The 16,587-nt window shown below is 37.2% G+C and overlaps 1 protein-coding gene across 1 annotated transcript; it reads left to right on the top strand.

Annotated features, from left to right (window-relative positions):
• Nucleotides 1-474: 474 nt before the first annotated feature.
• LOC131935642 (monomeric sarcosine oxidase-like) lies at nucleotides 475-10,178 on the top strand. Its single transcript, XM_059292157.1, has 10 exons — nucleotides 475-561; nucleotides 1,292-1,415; nucleotides 6,101-6,170; nucleotides 6,532-6,588; nucleotides 6,874-7,051; nucleotides 8,379-8,546; nucleotides 8,978-9,144; nucleotides 9,282-9,468; nucleotides 9,605-9,738; nucleotides 10,009-10,178. Exons 2-10 carry the CDS (start codon nucleotides 1,301-1,303, stop codon nucleotides 10,163-10,165), a joined length of 1,233 nt encoding a protein of 410 aa, XP_059148140.1. The 5' UTR covers nucleotides 475-561; nucleotides 1,292-1,300; the 3' UTR covers nucleotides 10,166-10,178.
• Nucleotides 10,179-16,587: the final 6,409 nt, after the last annotated feature.

Here is a 16,587-nt window from a genome sequence, read left to right as displayed (position 1 = left end):
GGGAGGCAAATCGAAAGTTTGAGGGGGGGGGGGTGGAAATCGAAAATTGAAAGTTTGTCTCCGGGAAGGGTAGCTACGCCTCTGGGGGGGGGGAAAGGTGACTCCATTAAGTGCCGCACCGGGTGACACCCGACCTCGCTACGCCACTGAGTGGGAAATCGATGATTTGGTGAATTTATGAAAAAATTACTACCCGCCCATGCCCTTAATTGCTGAAACACCACTTTACCAACAACAAAAAAACCACATTCTAACAATACTAACATGACATTTAGGATCAGTTCCCGTCAATTAACAACAAAAGCTAGCGCATTAAAGAAAGAGCCTACGCTTGATAGAACAGAATATGCTAATCTTACTCTGACAATACCATATTACTGTGGGCAGCTGTACCCGATGGGCGTGACACATTTTTTCAGACCCCATGTAACACATGTTAGAGCTGTGAATGTCAGGTGGTAGTGTGCCCAGTAATCTACAAAGAAATTTGGCTGGCTTCTAGTCTGCATGTGGTCATTATTCAATGATAGCTCTTTAGGTCATTACACGTGATATTTACAAGTAAGTATTCTAAAATTGTGTAATTATAAAATGTCTTTGAGATAACCAAGGCATATATAAGTTACTTGCGCGGTGCTAAGGTAGTTAGATGTTAATTAATTAATATTAATCATTATGTTCTTTAATTAATTAATGATCATTTTCGTTAATTGATCAGTGATTATGTTTGTTAATTAATTAGTAATTAAGTTAACGCTTTTAAATATTGTCGTGAGTCTATACATTTTAAATACTGTTTTATCAACATCTAACTTAACGGATGGTATTTCTTCACTTTCTGGAATCTGACCTGAGCACAGTGTTTCTTCCAGACTTTTTTCTCCGGGGGGGGGGGGGGGGGGGTACTTGAAATTTTCGGGGGTGCGGTAACCTTTCTTCGGGGGGGGGGAGGGGGGCGGAAACTGTTAAACGTATATATTTTCAATATAAATTTCATTTAGTTCGGGGGGGGGGGGGCGGGTGTCGGAGCCCCCCCCCCCCCCGAAGAGATGCCTGGAAGAAACTCTGCCTGAGCAGACCTAAGCTTTAAGTTTGTCTTTAGAGAGGCAAGTGTATACTATCGTTTTTTTAATAGGTAGCCTATATGAGGGGGGGAGTGTTAGTTTGGCAAATGATATGTTTAGGAATTCTCATAAACTTTTAACTGAAGCGAATACTTTGTCGGCCCGTATTTGTATTTTGTCTTTGTAATTTCCACTAATAATACGCATTTTTTTTTTTTGCATTGAAGATAAAAAAAATGGCCAACCGCTTGGAAGAATTAAACGGACGCCGCCATTTTGATTATGTTGTTGTGGGCTGTGGTGGTATAGGAAGTGGCGCCCTCTATTGGCTGTCAAGGAGAGCTCCAAATAGTAGGTTTACTACGTGTAATGATATGTGTAGCTTACCTTCGGCATAACGTAATGACTTACTTTTGTGTAGGCCTACACCAGGGGTCTCCAAACTACGGCCCGCGGACCGTATGCGGCCCGCGATGTCCTATCATCCGGCCCGCGGAGATCTTTTTGTCCACGAAAAAAACGTTTGTTGGTGATGGCTGAGGAACTTGTCCCAGAAAAAATCAAAGATATTTCTGGAAGAAACTGGCCCCTGAACTGAAATTTGATAGTTAATGTGGCCCTTGGACTGAAAAGTTTGGAGACCCCTGACCTACACAATTCTCAATATTAGTCCAGATATTCCCTAGAGTGGTTATGGGAAACGAAAACTAAGGCTGGGGTAGCTACTGGAGGGCGGGTGGGGCGGCTGCCCCGACCCTATGGGTGCGCCAAAAGGGGCAGCAATGTGTTTTTAAATCTGAGGTATTGAATTATAAAAAGTAAAAGTTAGGAAAGTAAACGGCTACAAGGCTTTACCCACTGTTTTCTACATCAATTGTGTGGCACCACTATCTAAGCATGTAAGGGATAGTTACTGGCTGTCTACATCTATTCTTGAAGATGCGCTCGTTTCGCTTCGTATTAACAATTTCATAATTTTAAATGTGGTATAACCACAATTTACGTTCTTAAAATAAGTATACAAATGAAATCAGCTTATAAGAGATTTTCTTTCAGGCATCTTCGGGGGAGAGGGGGGGGGGGCTCCCCAACCTCTTCATCATCTTTACGAAATATAATTTATATTGCAGCCCCCCCCCCTCCCCCCGGAGAAAAAAAATCTAAATAATGATGGGAAAAGTATATGTGGGGGGGGGGGGGGGAGGCGGAATAACTGGACTTTTCATCCATAGTTGTCACGTACAATATCATTGCAGACATTGTATAGGTCAGGGGTCGGCAACCTGCGGCTCGCGAGCCGCATGCGGCTCTTTTGATATCAAGATGCGGCTCTCCAGCTCCTTGAACAAATACTAATAATCTTAATAAAAATATAAGATATTTGAAATTAAAAGAAATGTTAGTGGCTCTTTAAAACCAGGGAAATTTTGAAAATTGTAACTTTTGGCTCTTCCGCTTCAAAAGGTTGCCGACCCCTGGTATAGGTAGATTTTTAGACGTCTTCAGCTAAATGTAGAACCATCATTTTTCGAACACGGGATAAGACATTGCACAGAAATTACAGGTTAGATGCATACACGATTCCATAGCAGCACAATTATCTTGCACGTCGTAGCAGTGGCGGAACTAGAAAAAATGGGCCACCCCGCAAAAATTTTTTTTGGGCCCCCCATATATGTATATATATATATATATATATATATATATATATATATATATATATATATATATATATATATATATATATATATATATATATATATATATATATATATGTATATATGTATGTATATATATATATATACATACACACACATACAAACGCAATGCGAATATAGGATACTCCTTTCTAGCCTGATCGGGTTTTGAAATAAAAATTCAATTAAATCTAATCACAACAGCATGTCATGTGTATGAGTGCATTGGTCTGTTTTGAAAATCTCTGTTTTCATTGGAAAGTAATACTTCTAATCATTATGTCGGTTAAAAGTATATGAAGCTTTGTATAAGTAATGGTGTCTCGTGTTATGTTTATTTTTATGTTATTTTTTTGTATTTATATTATTAACTTTAACTACGTTTCATTTTTATACTATACCATTCTTTAGTACTTTTTTTTTTTAAAAATAATAATTAAGATAAGTAATTGCTTTTTAATTTGATTATTAAAAACCTATTAAAAAGAGCTTTTGAGCACCCCTATTCGACTATTTGAAAAAGGGAAATAATTTATGGAAATGGTTTGAACGTTTGCCTATCTTTCACACTACAGCTGTGTTTATTATTTTTTTATTTTTTTACGCAACAGCATGTCTTAGCTACTATATAACATCACTACTGTATTAGATCTGTATTCTGTTTGTTTCTTACAAAACCACTATCAAGTTGCCAGTGACGAAACTAATATATATATATATATATATATATATATATATATATATATATATATAAATATATATATATATATATATATATATATATATATATATATATATATATATATATATATATATATATATATATATATATATATATGTTACGGTCAAAGCCCGAAGTCAGCCAATGCTAGGATTGGCCGGCCAATCCGCGCATTGGCCAATAACGCCTCCCTTAGGTCGGTCAAAGTCCGAAACTTTTCTTGATTTCGGCCTTTGGCCGGCCAGTCCGCGGACTGGCCATGGTGGACCGGCCAAAGTCTTAATTAGAAGATCATCTGGCTAGGGACGACCGGCCAAAGTCCGAATTAGAAGATCATGAGCAGATTTTGTTTTTTTTATGCCGTAAGGATCATGAAATTAAGTCTTTATTGGTTATTAATTAAAGTTAATGACAGAAACATTCAAATTTTTTATTGTACTATAGTCTCAATCTATCAATATCATCATTTGTTACAACAAGTTGAACTTTTATGGCATTTAGAATTACATAGCAGCTTGTTATTTTTACACTTGCAGCGATTTGTTGTGCACTTAGTTGTGCAATTCCAGCGAGTGTAGCCTTGGCCCCCAGTCAATGATTGTGAAGATGCGATGATGGTTCGTAGTGATTTTTCCTCAGTGCCAACTGACGACAATAAGAGCAGTTTTTCGTGAAGAATTGAAAACTCACTTCTAGCATACAGTTGTTTTAGAACACCATGTTCCGTTCCTAATTTGAAGAAACCGCCCTCGACGCTCATGACAACTGCAATCACGATTCGGGGATCACCGTGACTTCTGTCAACATCTGGAAAACGGATGCGTACATTGTCACCCACTTCACCATCTTTAAATTTTGTATTTGATGTTTTAAGCATCTTAGCACCTTGAGTTTGCAAGCCAGTATGAGCTGCTGATCTGTGTTCCATGATGTCTTGTTTGTTTTGACACAATCTGCAGGTAATGTTCCCTCCGTACCCTTCGTCTGCTTCATTGGGTATTCCACACATAGCATGGACATCGTTGCCACAGGATCCAAAAGAATGAGTTGCACTACAATGTTTTTTTACAAACTATATAGAATCTGTTGGCCACATTACTGTCACGCAACTGGTCTGGACGTTCCGCTACGGCAGTAGATGTGTTAGCTGAGGATGTCGTTGCATTTATGGCAACCTCCATTTCTTGTTCAATGTTCTCAAGATCTTCCTCAGTAACAATTTTATCGAGAGCCCATATATGGAAACTAACATGGATTTACATTTTTTTCTTTTGACAGCCATCTGCTATGTCTGTCTCATGGTCTGACGGCCCTTTTGATCCATGTCGCCTTGCATATAGAATGCTATACAAACAAGAGCTAAACAATACGTTACTCTCAATGAAAACGCACCCAGAATAATGAAAATGCGATCACAACTTAGTCTAGATAGAACATGGCCAGGACATCCCGGCCAGTGCGCGCATTGGCCGGCCAATGTACAAATTACGCTGTCAAGTTTAAGCGCTTCGGACTTTGGCCAGTACGTCCCGGCCAGTGCGCGCATTGGCCGGCCAATGTACGAAATACGATCTTAGTGCTAAGTTCTTCGGGCTTTGGCCAAGAGAGCCGGCCAATGCGCGGATTGGCCGGCCAATCCGCGCTTTGACCGTAACATATATATATATATATATATATATATATATATATATATATAATCTGTATCTAAACAGAGTAATTTAGTCTACTTCATTGCAATATATAACCATTCTGAGAGAACAAACTAGACACATTTTATTTTGTTCTGTTTGCTTTCATTTTTAACTGGTCAAAAATATATAAAGACGTAAGCTTAATTCGTGAATGGTTTCTCGCGTTATGTTTATTTTTTTCATTTTTGGCTTTTATAATATCAATTTTGAAAACTTTGATTTTTATATCTATACCATTGTTTAGTACGTCTTATTTAAATAACAATTCAGAGAATCAATTGCTTTTTTCTATACATAGTACAAAACTATGTAAATGAGATTCGTGGGCATCCCTATTTTAAAGAAGGGCAGTAAGTCATGGAAGTTGTGTGAATGTTTGCCTACCTTTCAGACTATAGCCCTTGGAGATTTTAAAATATTTTTCTTCGCAACAATCTCTGCTATAGTAGACCTGTTTTTTTTTTTTTTTTTTTTTTTTTTTTTTTTTTTTTTTTTTTTTTTTTTTTTACAAAACCACTTTTAAGATGCATGGAAAACATAATTTTTGAAAAAAAAATTCATTGTTTTTTGGTCGGAAATGGGCCCCTAAACGTCCTGGGCCCCCCCGCACTGCGGGGTCTGGCGGTATGGTAGTTCCGCCCCTGCGTCGTAGCCAAGGCACTTGTTTGATACTCAGGATAACGCCGTTTAAATAGCATAAATTCTGGAGCCCGTAGTTACACTTGCGACATGTATATTAAAGTATAAAAAAACCTTTCAACAAATTAATGTCATATGAAATTTTTTTCCCCATTGTCCATGTATACTACACTGCTTTTTTTTTCCTTGTATACGTATGGGAAGTGTAAACGTGGTGTTAGCAAATAAAGTTTAAAAAAAAAACTATTTTAAACGCTGTCCAACTATAAGGGGCTGTCTATTAAACAGATGTACTGGGACTTGAGAGGTTTCATCTTTACCATGAAAATGGCGGATCCCAAGATGTTTCAAGGATGATGTGAGTATATTCCACAACATCACAGAAGGTGTGAGTTGATGGTGTGAGTTGATGGTGTGAGTATATTCTACAACACCACATTAAGTTAGCACTGTGTTGCATGTCTCAAGATGTTTCAAGGATTACGTGAGTATTTCTACAACACCACATGATGATGTGAATATATTCTACAACACCACAGGATGGTGTGAATATATTCTACAACATCACAGGATGGTGTGAATATATTCTACAACACCATATGATGGTGTGAGTATATTCTACAATACCACATAAAGTTAGCATTGGGTTGCATGTGTGCACAAGTCTACACGTTTTATAAACAATTACAAAAAATACTCGTGTAATATTTGTTTTCCAGAAGATTGGCGTATCTGCAAGATCGGTACTTGAGGCTGACACCGGATACTTTTAAAACGTAGGTAACATTTTTAAACTACACCGGAAACTTTTAAAACTACGTAACATTTTTAAACTACACCGGTTTCTTTTAAAACTAGCTAACATTTTCAAACTGCACCGGATACTTTTAAACCTAGGTAACATTTTTAAACTACACCGGGTACTTATTAACGTCGTTAACTTTTTAAACTGTGCCTGATACTAATACTTGCATCCCAACTGTTGTGTTTTTACTGTCACATCCTTATGTTGTATCCCAGTCTAAGTATATATCTCCTCTAAACAAACACCGACTCATCAGATGGGAGACGATAGAAGAAGAGTCTGGCATGCAACTTGTCTACAAGTCTGGAGGGCTGATCATCACAGAGCGAGGGGTCAGTGACCAGATTCTGGACGAGTACGAAGACGGCTTGAAGAGACACAACATGCCGTACCAACGTTGGGATCACAAGCAACTCATGGAGCATTACCCACAGGTACAGTCGGTTACGGTCGTTAGACGGATCATCAGGTACAGTTGGGCAGGGGCGTAGCGAGGGAGAGGGGCGGGGGGTGCGGACCGCACCGGGTGACACCATTTAGGGGGGTGACACCAAGGCAAAAAATAGCAAAATATGTAGAGAAAAACTTGTGGGGGATGCAAATCGAAAGTTTGAGGAGGGGGGGGGGGGGTGCAAATCGAAAACTTGAAGGGGGGAGGGTGCAAATCGAAAACTTGAAAGTTTGTCCCCGGGAAGGGTCGCCCTGCCTCTGGGGGGTGACACCATTAAGTGCCGCACCGGATGACAGCCGACCTCGCTACGCCACTGCAGTTGGGTACGATCGTCAGACGTGCCCTCAGGTACAGTCGGGTACGGTCTTAGACGTACCCTCAGGTAAAACCGCTATGGGTATATTATAGACCATTTGACTAATCAGTTCAATTACCACAAATGAAATCAAATGCCTCATTGCAGAGGCGAAGCAACCCATTTCAATTTTGCACCCCTCCCCGCATATTTATATATTTATTAACGTTAGAGAAAAAGGACCCCCCCCCCCACCAACAGTCTCTGTTAATAGAATTTTTTCGTATCACACAGGTAATGTAGAAAATCGCAAGCAAATTTCTATTTTCTTAAGTTCAGCTGTAATGTTGCTCAAAATTAGCATTTTATTTTATTCTCTACATAATGTGGCGCCCCCTAAGGTCGGCGACCGGGGCGGCCGCCCCACCCGCCCTCCCATATCTACGCCTCTCCTCCATTGCTAGGATAGAGTCGCAATAACATTTCTAAAACACCACATGTGTTTGACTTTCGCCGCTTCTTACTTTACGGGCTGTTTTATTCAAAACAATCTAAATTTGACATTGTTTTAAGCGATGTATGAGTCCTAAACTATGTCAATATACCATCTAATGCAGAGGCGTAGCGATGGGGGGGGGGGGGGCAGGGGGGACATATGTCCCCGGGCGCCGACCTCAGGGGGCGCCAAAATGGGTTGTAAAAACAAATTAAAATGTCAATTTAGCTGAATTTTTGCAGTTTAAGGGGGGGGGGGGGGGTGCAAATCAAAAAGTTGAGGGGGTGCAAATCGAAAAGTTGAGGGGGGGAGGGGGGTAGCAAATAGAAAATTTTCTCCCGTGGGGGGCGCCAAATTGAATGTTTGTCCCCGGGCGCCGGGAAGGGTCGCTACGCCTCTGATCTAATGACAGCGATGTTTGTTTAGTTTTAAAGTTGCGTTTATCGTTCAGAGACTAACGCACTAACTTAGTAGACAGCTTGTCAATATTTTGTGAGGTTACAAATCTTTCCTTTATAGTTTACAGCCGGACCGGAAGTAGAAGCCCTATTCCAGAAGGAGGCTGGGATTGTGGACGCTGGGCTGGGCAATTCGTTACATGTCCAGTTAGCGCAGGGGCGTGGAGCCAAAGTCTTGGACAACTGCCCCGTCACCAGGATAGTGCGCAGACAAGATGGGCTCATTGAGGTGAGCCTCGTTTTGAATTTTATACTAATTTATTATCTGTACATAACAACGTTCCATTTGTTTTCTTGAAAAACTCATCTAATTTTATGTTTTTTAATTTTTTTTTCTTTTAATACTTGTCTTTTCTTATAATAGTTGCCTAGGTCAATTAGTTATGTCAAAAATAATTTCTTATATAATTTTGATAGATAAATAGGTTATTTTCAAAGCTTTATGCATGTCGTTTTTAAAGTAAGTTCCAACAGTCTTTAAAATCAGGGTACTGAAGTCTGGTAAGAAAAGTGCATGAATCTTGAGTTTCTCAGCAAACAAAGTCTCACCCTATTTTGACCGAGGTTTGCAACATTACAATAGTAAATGTGTGGTGGTAGCGGTTGACTAAAAAAAAGGGAATAAAATCTTCACGATACAGCCTGAATCTTTTCCTACAGGTGAGTACTCCACTGGCCAACTTCACGTGCAAGAAGGTCGTGGTAGCTGCTGGAGCTTGGATCAACAATATCCTAAGTCTGATCGGGTGTCACGTGCCTATAAACGTCACTGAAGCCAACGTCACCTACTTTGGGACTCCGCACGTGAAAGAATTTACAGCAGACAAGTAACAAAAATTACTGTTTAAATCACATAGTGAATTTACACCCGAGCTGAATATCCGTTAGTCTTTAGTACATTTTCCCCTGCATTCTGAGTTCTTTTTTTCAAAACAAACCATCCACTATACGTGCATACTTTCAGGTTCCCGATATTTACCTGGCACAGCAGTGGTGTAACTATAAACGCCCTGCCTGTCCATGGAATTAGCGGCACCAAAGTCGGCAGCTACACCGACGTCCCTGTGGTCACTGCCGATACTCGAACCTGGCAGCCAGATCCTGTTAGGTTACAGATGGCGATTGACTTCTGCAAGAAAAACATTCCTAAGGTATATATATATATATATATATATATATATATATATATATATATATATATATATATATATATATATATATATATATATATAAAGATTGGGGTTAAACGTGGTGATCTAAGCCCAATGTTTTCTCTACCTGTGCTAGTACTTAGGTCCAGTCATGAAACTTACGACCAGCCTGGCCGATTGGACACCTGATCGAGATTTTCTCGTGGACACCTGCGCTAAAGCGGGTTTTCCTGACGTCATCGTGTGCAGCGGATCCGGGCATGCTTACAAGTAACGACAATATTTCTGTCTATATATATATATATATATATATATATATATATATATATATATATATATATATATATATATATATATATATATATATATATATATAAAATGAGATTTACAGAGCTAAAGTGTCTCACGCTACGTTTTACAGAGTTAAAGTTTCTCCCATTACTGAGCTAAAGTGTCTCCCATTACTGAGCTAAAGTGTCTCCCATTACTGAGCTAAAGTGTCTCCCATTACTGAGCTAAAGTGTCTCCCATCATCCCCAGGTTCGCAAGCCTTCTGGGTAAAATCCTCAGCGAGATGGCAGTGGACGGGGTCACCAAGTACGACATCTCAGAGTTCCGCTGGGACAGGGAGTGTCTGACTGACCCCAACTTTAAACTGATCCCACTGCATACAGATAGAGGAAAAAGCAAATTATGATAACTCGTTTACTGTCGTTCACCCCTTGTCAAGTTAGAGTTAACCCTTTATTTACGGAATTATGTTCTGAATGAGATTTTTACTTAAACAATGTGTTACTATATTGCTTTAGGCACATTCACAGCATATATCGAAGGAAATTTCGTTTCATAAATTTTTAATGGCCCAAACAGATATTGGTACTTATAAGTACCGTCAGTAAACTAGGACATTTTTTTCAAATTTTTTTTTTTTACAAAACAGGAACAAACGATACAATTTATTAACTAATAACATGGCAATCATTATAACAATCACTTTTTGTAATTTTCACACATAAATACTTCACAAAAGTATATTTTGAGTACAATTTTTACTGGATTTTCTATCGGAACACATCTTAGACCTCAAACACAGCAAAAGTAGTCGACATGTCATGCTCCCTCAATCTTGTCTGTGGTCTTTCTGGTGTAGCAACGGTTGCCGGAATGAACATGCTTTTGCTGGAAGCTTCCAATAACTAGTACACTGAGCCGCATTAACAAACAAAAGCCTAGTCATTCAGCACGCAACTACAAGTAATACTAGTATAATTGTAGCCTACTAGAATGTTATGACAAGTCTACACTACAGTGCAAAGTTCATAAATAGAAGTGAGCTCAATGTGTTTAGGATAGCCGTAGTGGCCTACTCCTTTCTGTTTACTGATTAAAATTTACCATATAGATCAATACTATATGCAGAAGTATGGACTATTACTAGTCTACAGATATACATTACGTAAATGCTAGTTATTATATTCAAGACAGTTTAGTGCAGTAAATATAACTAACAAATTAAATCTTACAACTAGAACTAGGCTTTGGTATGCAAATGAAGTAAACTAAACCTTGTAAACGAGCCTGCAACTGATACCTTTATTCTTGTTAATTTTTTACTACTAGAAATTAACATGTAATTACAATATTTCTTAGGTAAACCATATGCTAAACTTCTTATAAATGTGTAAATATCATTTTTTGAGTACATTTCGATAATTAATTATCAAGACAATATTTATGTAACTCCACATAAAAAATCTGCCATTTTCTAAAAATCTTAAAAAAAAATGACCGTGTGCCCTGACGGTACTTATAAGTCCACTTGTAAACATCGATCTAATACAAAGACAATTTGATTAAAATTGTATAACTAGAAGTTAAATGCGTTTGCCTGACTATTGAAGTTGCCAATAAAAAATATTTGGGGTTGAAAACTTGAAAAATAAGGTAAAACAAAGGGTAATCAAGAACGTATGTGAGAAGTGTACAGAAAAATTGTGAAGCACCGCTATAGCAAGACATTGAAAATGGCGTCACACCAGTAATTTTCAAAAATTAATGATACCTCCGACTACCGGCGACTCAGGGGAGATAATACTATTAATTACTTCAATAATTTTTTTTAATTCGTATTAAATTAAAAATAATACAGGCATTTAATTAAAGTGGTACTTATAAGTACCGTCAGTAGATAAAGGGTTAATAAACTCATTAAATTACGCGTATTTTTTTCAGCAAGCTAACTTTGTTTAATACACTTAGATTTTAAAACGTATATTCATACTATACATTTTAACAACATGTTTTAAGTTATTTGCACTAAATTGTAAAAACAATACAATAAAACATACACATTCATTAATATTGTACTCTAAATAAAAACGTTTAAACCTTAAGTAAAATAGTTGACGTAGCTAGGACTTTGACAGTGATAATTGTACATTGTTTTGGGTAGTTTTCGTCTGTCTAACGCTGTTAAGTTTTATTTATTGCATGCATAATGTCTTTTAACGTGCATTTATAATAAATATACAGAAATAAAATGTGATTTTTGAAACCCCGTTATTATTATGCTTATGTCTTTGTGTTCATTTGCAACAGTAAGAGCATCTGAATTACGTGAGATATTTATTCCAATATTAAGTATTGTGTTGACATAGGCAAAGTAAGCCTACTTTTCAAATTCTTATATGACTCAGGGGCGGAACTACAGTGCCGCCAGACCCCGCAATGCGGGGGGGGGGGGGGCCCACGACGTTTAGGGGCCCAATTCCGACCATAAAAACAATGAATTTTCCTTTCATAAATAATGTTTTTCGTTTTAAAGAGCCATTTATTCTCTTAATCATTATTTAAATGAGGCATCTTAAAGAATTCTATAGCTATAAAAATTAATGTATTCAAAACTAATAATATTAATACAAAAAATCATAAAATAAACATAACGCGAGAAACCATTTTAAAATCAATCTTACGTGTTTATATAATTTTGACCAGCCAGCAATTAAGGTCATTAGTTTCGGTACGCATAAAGACGTAATACAAACACTTGTAAAACACGATTAATGCCGCGCTCGAAATGAGTTCGGACTTATTGTTGTCTGGTTCGTTATCTCAGAGTGGTTATACATTGCAATAAAATAGATTAAAATACTCAGGTAATAGACTATTTAAAATTTTGAGAAGCGGGCTACTTATACATATATATATATATATATATATATATATATATATATATATATATATATATATATATATATATATATATATATATATATATATATATATATATATATATATATATATATATATATATACATATACATATAGGGGGGCCCAAACAATTTTTTTGCGGGAGAGCCTTTTTTTTCTAGTTCCGCCACTGATATGACTGTTAAAAAAATTAAAACACACAGACACACACACACACACACAGACACACAGACACAGACACACACACATAAACACAGAGAAAGATAGAGACTGTTGTTTAATGATATTCTTGATGTGTAATTTACGTGGACGGTGTATTTCGTTCCACTCATGACATTGTTTGTCAGTGAAAGTTGCAATTGTTGTAATACTCTCCCCTTATGTCAAATAATGTCGGTGTGTGCATAATCTATATATATAATTCTCTTCTGGGAGCCGCTAGAAAACAAGCTGTAAACGCGATCCCTACCTCCCCATCCCTACATGATCTTAGTGAGCTGTGTTCACTCTAAATGTTTACAAGCAGAGCCAACGATTTTAAACGGAAGGGGGGGGGGGGGGTTATGGTCCTTAACGAGCTACTTACTTATAGTATTTTTTTAAAGAAATATTTTCAGTGGCAGCGTTGGTACTGTCGAATTCACAAATTATGAATTACTGAAAAGTAGAAAATAAAACAACTAAATAGCGGCGTATGTTATGCCGCGGGCCGGCTCGTTTAACATTAATCCACATAGAAGAGACATTTAATTCTAAAAAGGTATTAATTCCAATATAAAATAGCAGTGCTTTTAAAGTAATTTATTTAATGTGGTACCACACCCACTCCGGTGGTTGATTGCTGTATCAGATAGTGAAAATAATTTTTTTAGTTGGTGTCACCCTATCCCTTATACTCGGGTGATATTTTTAAACCATGCACAGTTGATAGAAACGACAATGTTTGTCTATATTTGTTTATCAATACAGCTGGATGTAGCATTGTTTCTGTATTGTTAGTAAGTTTAGGTCATGGTGTCAACCTCCTTAATCCCACCCCCTGTTCGGGCCTGTTCAAGACTATTTAACTTAAGCCAATCATACAGCTGAACTGGAAAAAATAAAAATTTTCTGATATATATATATATATATATATATATATATATATATATATATATATATATATATATATATATATATATATATATATAATACAATATTTTTTGGCTAAGTGTCAACCCCCCTCCCCGCCCCCCCCCTCCCTTAATTGGAGCTACTCGTTGCGGTCCGCCGTAACCCTCCCCTTGTGACGCCTCTACATCCTTCTACTTAGTCAACATGGGGAGGGGTCCTAAACATTGAATTAGTGAACTAGGTAGTGGAAAGGGTTGGTTCCATGTAGATATCTACTCTATTAAAATATCACCCGAATTTGACATACATATAAAGCCACCAAGTTGAAAAACCGTGGTCAATCATCCCTTTGCAAACCATTGTAATTCACCACTCTCATGATATACTTAATTTAGAAGTTAACGGTTAATAGAAAGCACATCGTATTTCTTGATTTCACGTTCTTTTACAACACAACATTTAGGTAACAGGGTGACCCGACTATCATCGTATTACCTGAACTCCACCATGAGCGTCATGGCGCTTACTTTGTTTTTAAAGAGTGCCATACACAAAGAATACGGCGGGCTGCCACAATTGCACGGATAGGCGCCCGAATTCCTTGGCTATATTAGCACTCGGGGTTCACTGATTAAGCGTGAGTACAGGGAGTCATGGGAACTACTTGAACAAACGGCCAAACTGCAGCAGCGAGTTCCACGGCACCCTGCGGTCCTATTACCCAGTGCGCCCCAAATTTTCCATGAGCACTGTGGATCCTAAATTAGTTTTAAACAGCTCCCTACATTCGATGGCTAAACCTAGACACTGTTGGCAGCCGGTGCCACTTTGGAAGTGTAACCAGTGGCTCTCAAGAGTACAATTCAACTCCCCTTGCAATAATCCTGAGAGGTGTTCTACCTCACCCTTGGTACGAGTGATCAACGTACACTCAAGTTTTTTTATACAGCACACCATTGGGTGTGGACAAACCCCCTCCAACAATTGAGATGAAAGAAATTAAAGTATTTTAACGCACCACACTTGAATGAGACTTAGCGTCTAAAATATAGAGTATCTCCCCTAAACATTCTTGAAAATTCTTATATAAAACAACAAGGGATGGCAACTCGGGATATATACATGATTTTTAATCCATTTAAAATAGTTAAACTTTTAAAAATAAAATAAAATCTCGTAGAAAAAAGAATTACACACCAAGTGAACTCCAAACATATGTGCATAATAGTGCGGAACATTATTAGTACTTTATAAATTTACAAGCGTTTTTTGAGAAATCGGAAAAAGCGTAAATTACTACTTCCGGTCAACGGAAATTACTCAAAGTTTGACAGAAGGCACAGAATTAGATCTTTTACTTACATGTGAAATTTCATTTATCTATCTGAAATAATACTCAAGTATAGGCTTTACTAACATATGACATTTTATTTATCTGTCTAAAATAGTACTCAAGTTATAGCCTTAAAAATAACCTGGCAACATTGTGTGTATGATTCTTACAAGCTTTTATTTAACTCGCTTCCTTTGTCGTCAGTCGTCAGTCTGTCGTCAGTCTAGATCGAAACGCAGGAGCGAAAATTCGGACACTTCTACTTGACCGATACAGTTCACAGTTGGCACGTGGGTCAAGACATGAAGACAATGCGATCTGAAATTAAATTAGACTTAATTGAATGCCTAATTAATTTTTTTATGAATTAATTAAAATTTTGACCAAGTTAGTAAGCATGTCTATCCAACCACACCACACGCGTCATCACGTTCAATAGCTGCGCCATCACGTTCAATAGGCACGCAATGGTGACCAAAGTGACCCACGCTTTTCTTTATAGTTATTTAAATAGTAGTCTATAATTTATATTCTACTTTTTAGTGCATTAATACATAAAAGCTTGTTATTAAAACGTTTTTATCATTTTTTTTTTTTACTTTCTCGTTTATGGAGTATAGCAAAAAGTCGTATTGGACATTTTCAAAAAAGACGGAGTGTTACACCTTCCTGGATAGGACACATTTATAATCTTGAAATATAGTCAGCCTACCCATGTGTTTATCTCTGTGTATGTGAACTTGAATGCCGTTTCTGTTAAGTTGACGAGATTTATTATAGGCCTATAAGTGTAGTCTTTTTTCAACTTAAAAAAAATTACTTGCTTATAGTATCCCAGCAATGCTGGAGGGTCCATAAGACCATGATAAAAAACGATAACTCGCTTTATATTTTCAATAGACTACTGATGTAAGTTCAAAGCTATACAGAAAAACAATAACTGTTGAATCAACCTACGTAAAAAAAATAAAAATAAATAAATTACCTTATGTTGACTCATTGAATATAAAATTTTCTTTATTGCCAGCTGTAGATCTATATCACCTCAAGGTTAACCGGACTCGATGGAACATATTTTCGTGACGTGCTGATTAACATGACGTAGAATAGACGTCTAATGTATGATGGCTGGAATCACTTTCTAGTCTATAAAATAGGGTACCAGGTGGTCAAACGTTCAGCCTCGGTGCGTTACAAGTCAAGGTAGATGGTTGTATATTTGAACAAGTTCACTCAATACTTCATCAATAAGAGGTAAACATAGTAAGTCAAGTGTTATGTAGATTGAGATGTGTGGATATTATTATTAAAACTTATAGATTCGATTTTAAAAACTGACGTCTGAGGTTTTGATAAGATCTTATCTAAGTTTGTGTTAGGGAGAATTTATTTTTTTAATTGGATATTTAGTGTGAACTCGTGTATTATTAAATTCTAAGTTCTTATTTTAGAGATAAATAAAC

The sequence above is a fragment of the Physella acuta genome, unplaced genomic scaffold (assembly GCF_028476545.2).
Source record: "Physella acuta isolate Inbredline_101_S28 unplaced genomic scaffold, ASM2847654v3 ptg000013l, whole genome shotgun sequence".
Lineage (NCBI taxonomy): Eukaryota > Metazoa > Mollusca > Gastropoda > Physidae > Physella > Physella acuta.
Note: the sequence above shows the minus strand (reverse complement) of the source record. Positions and strands in the feature narration are given on the sequence as shown.

Excerpts from the sequence above, each read along its gene's own strand:
- LOC131935642 (XM_059292157.1), top strand. The coding sequence starts at position 1,301 with ATGGCCAACCGCTTGGAAGAATTAAACGGACGCCGCCATTTTGATTAT. Across the intron at positions 6,171-6,531 it reads CAAGATGTTTCAAGGATGAT|AAGATTGGCGTATCTGCAAG; the intron begins GTGAGTATATTC and ends TTTGTTTTCCAG. Across the intron at positions 9,469-9,604 it reads GCAAGAAAAACATTCCTAAG|TACTTAGGTCCAGTCATGAA; the intron begins GTATATATATAT and ends TACCTGTGCTAG.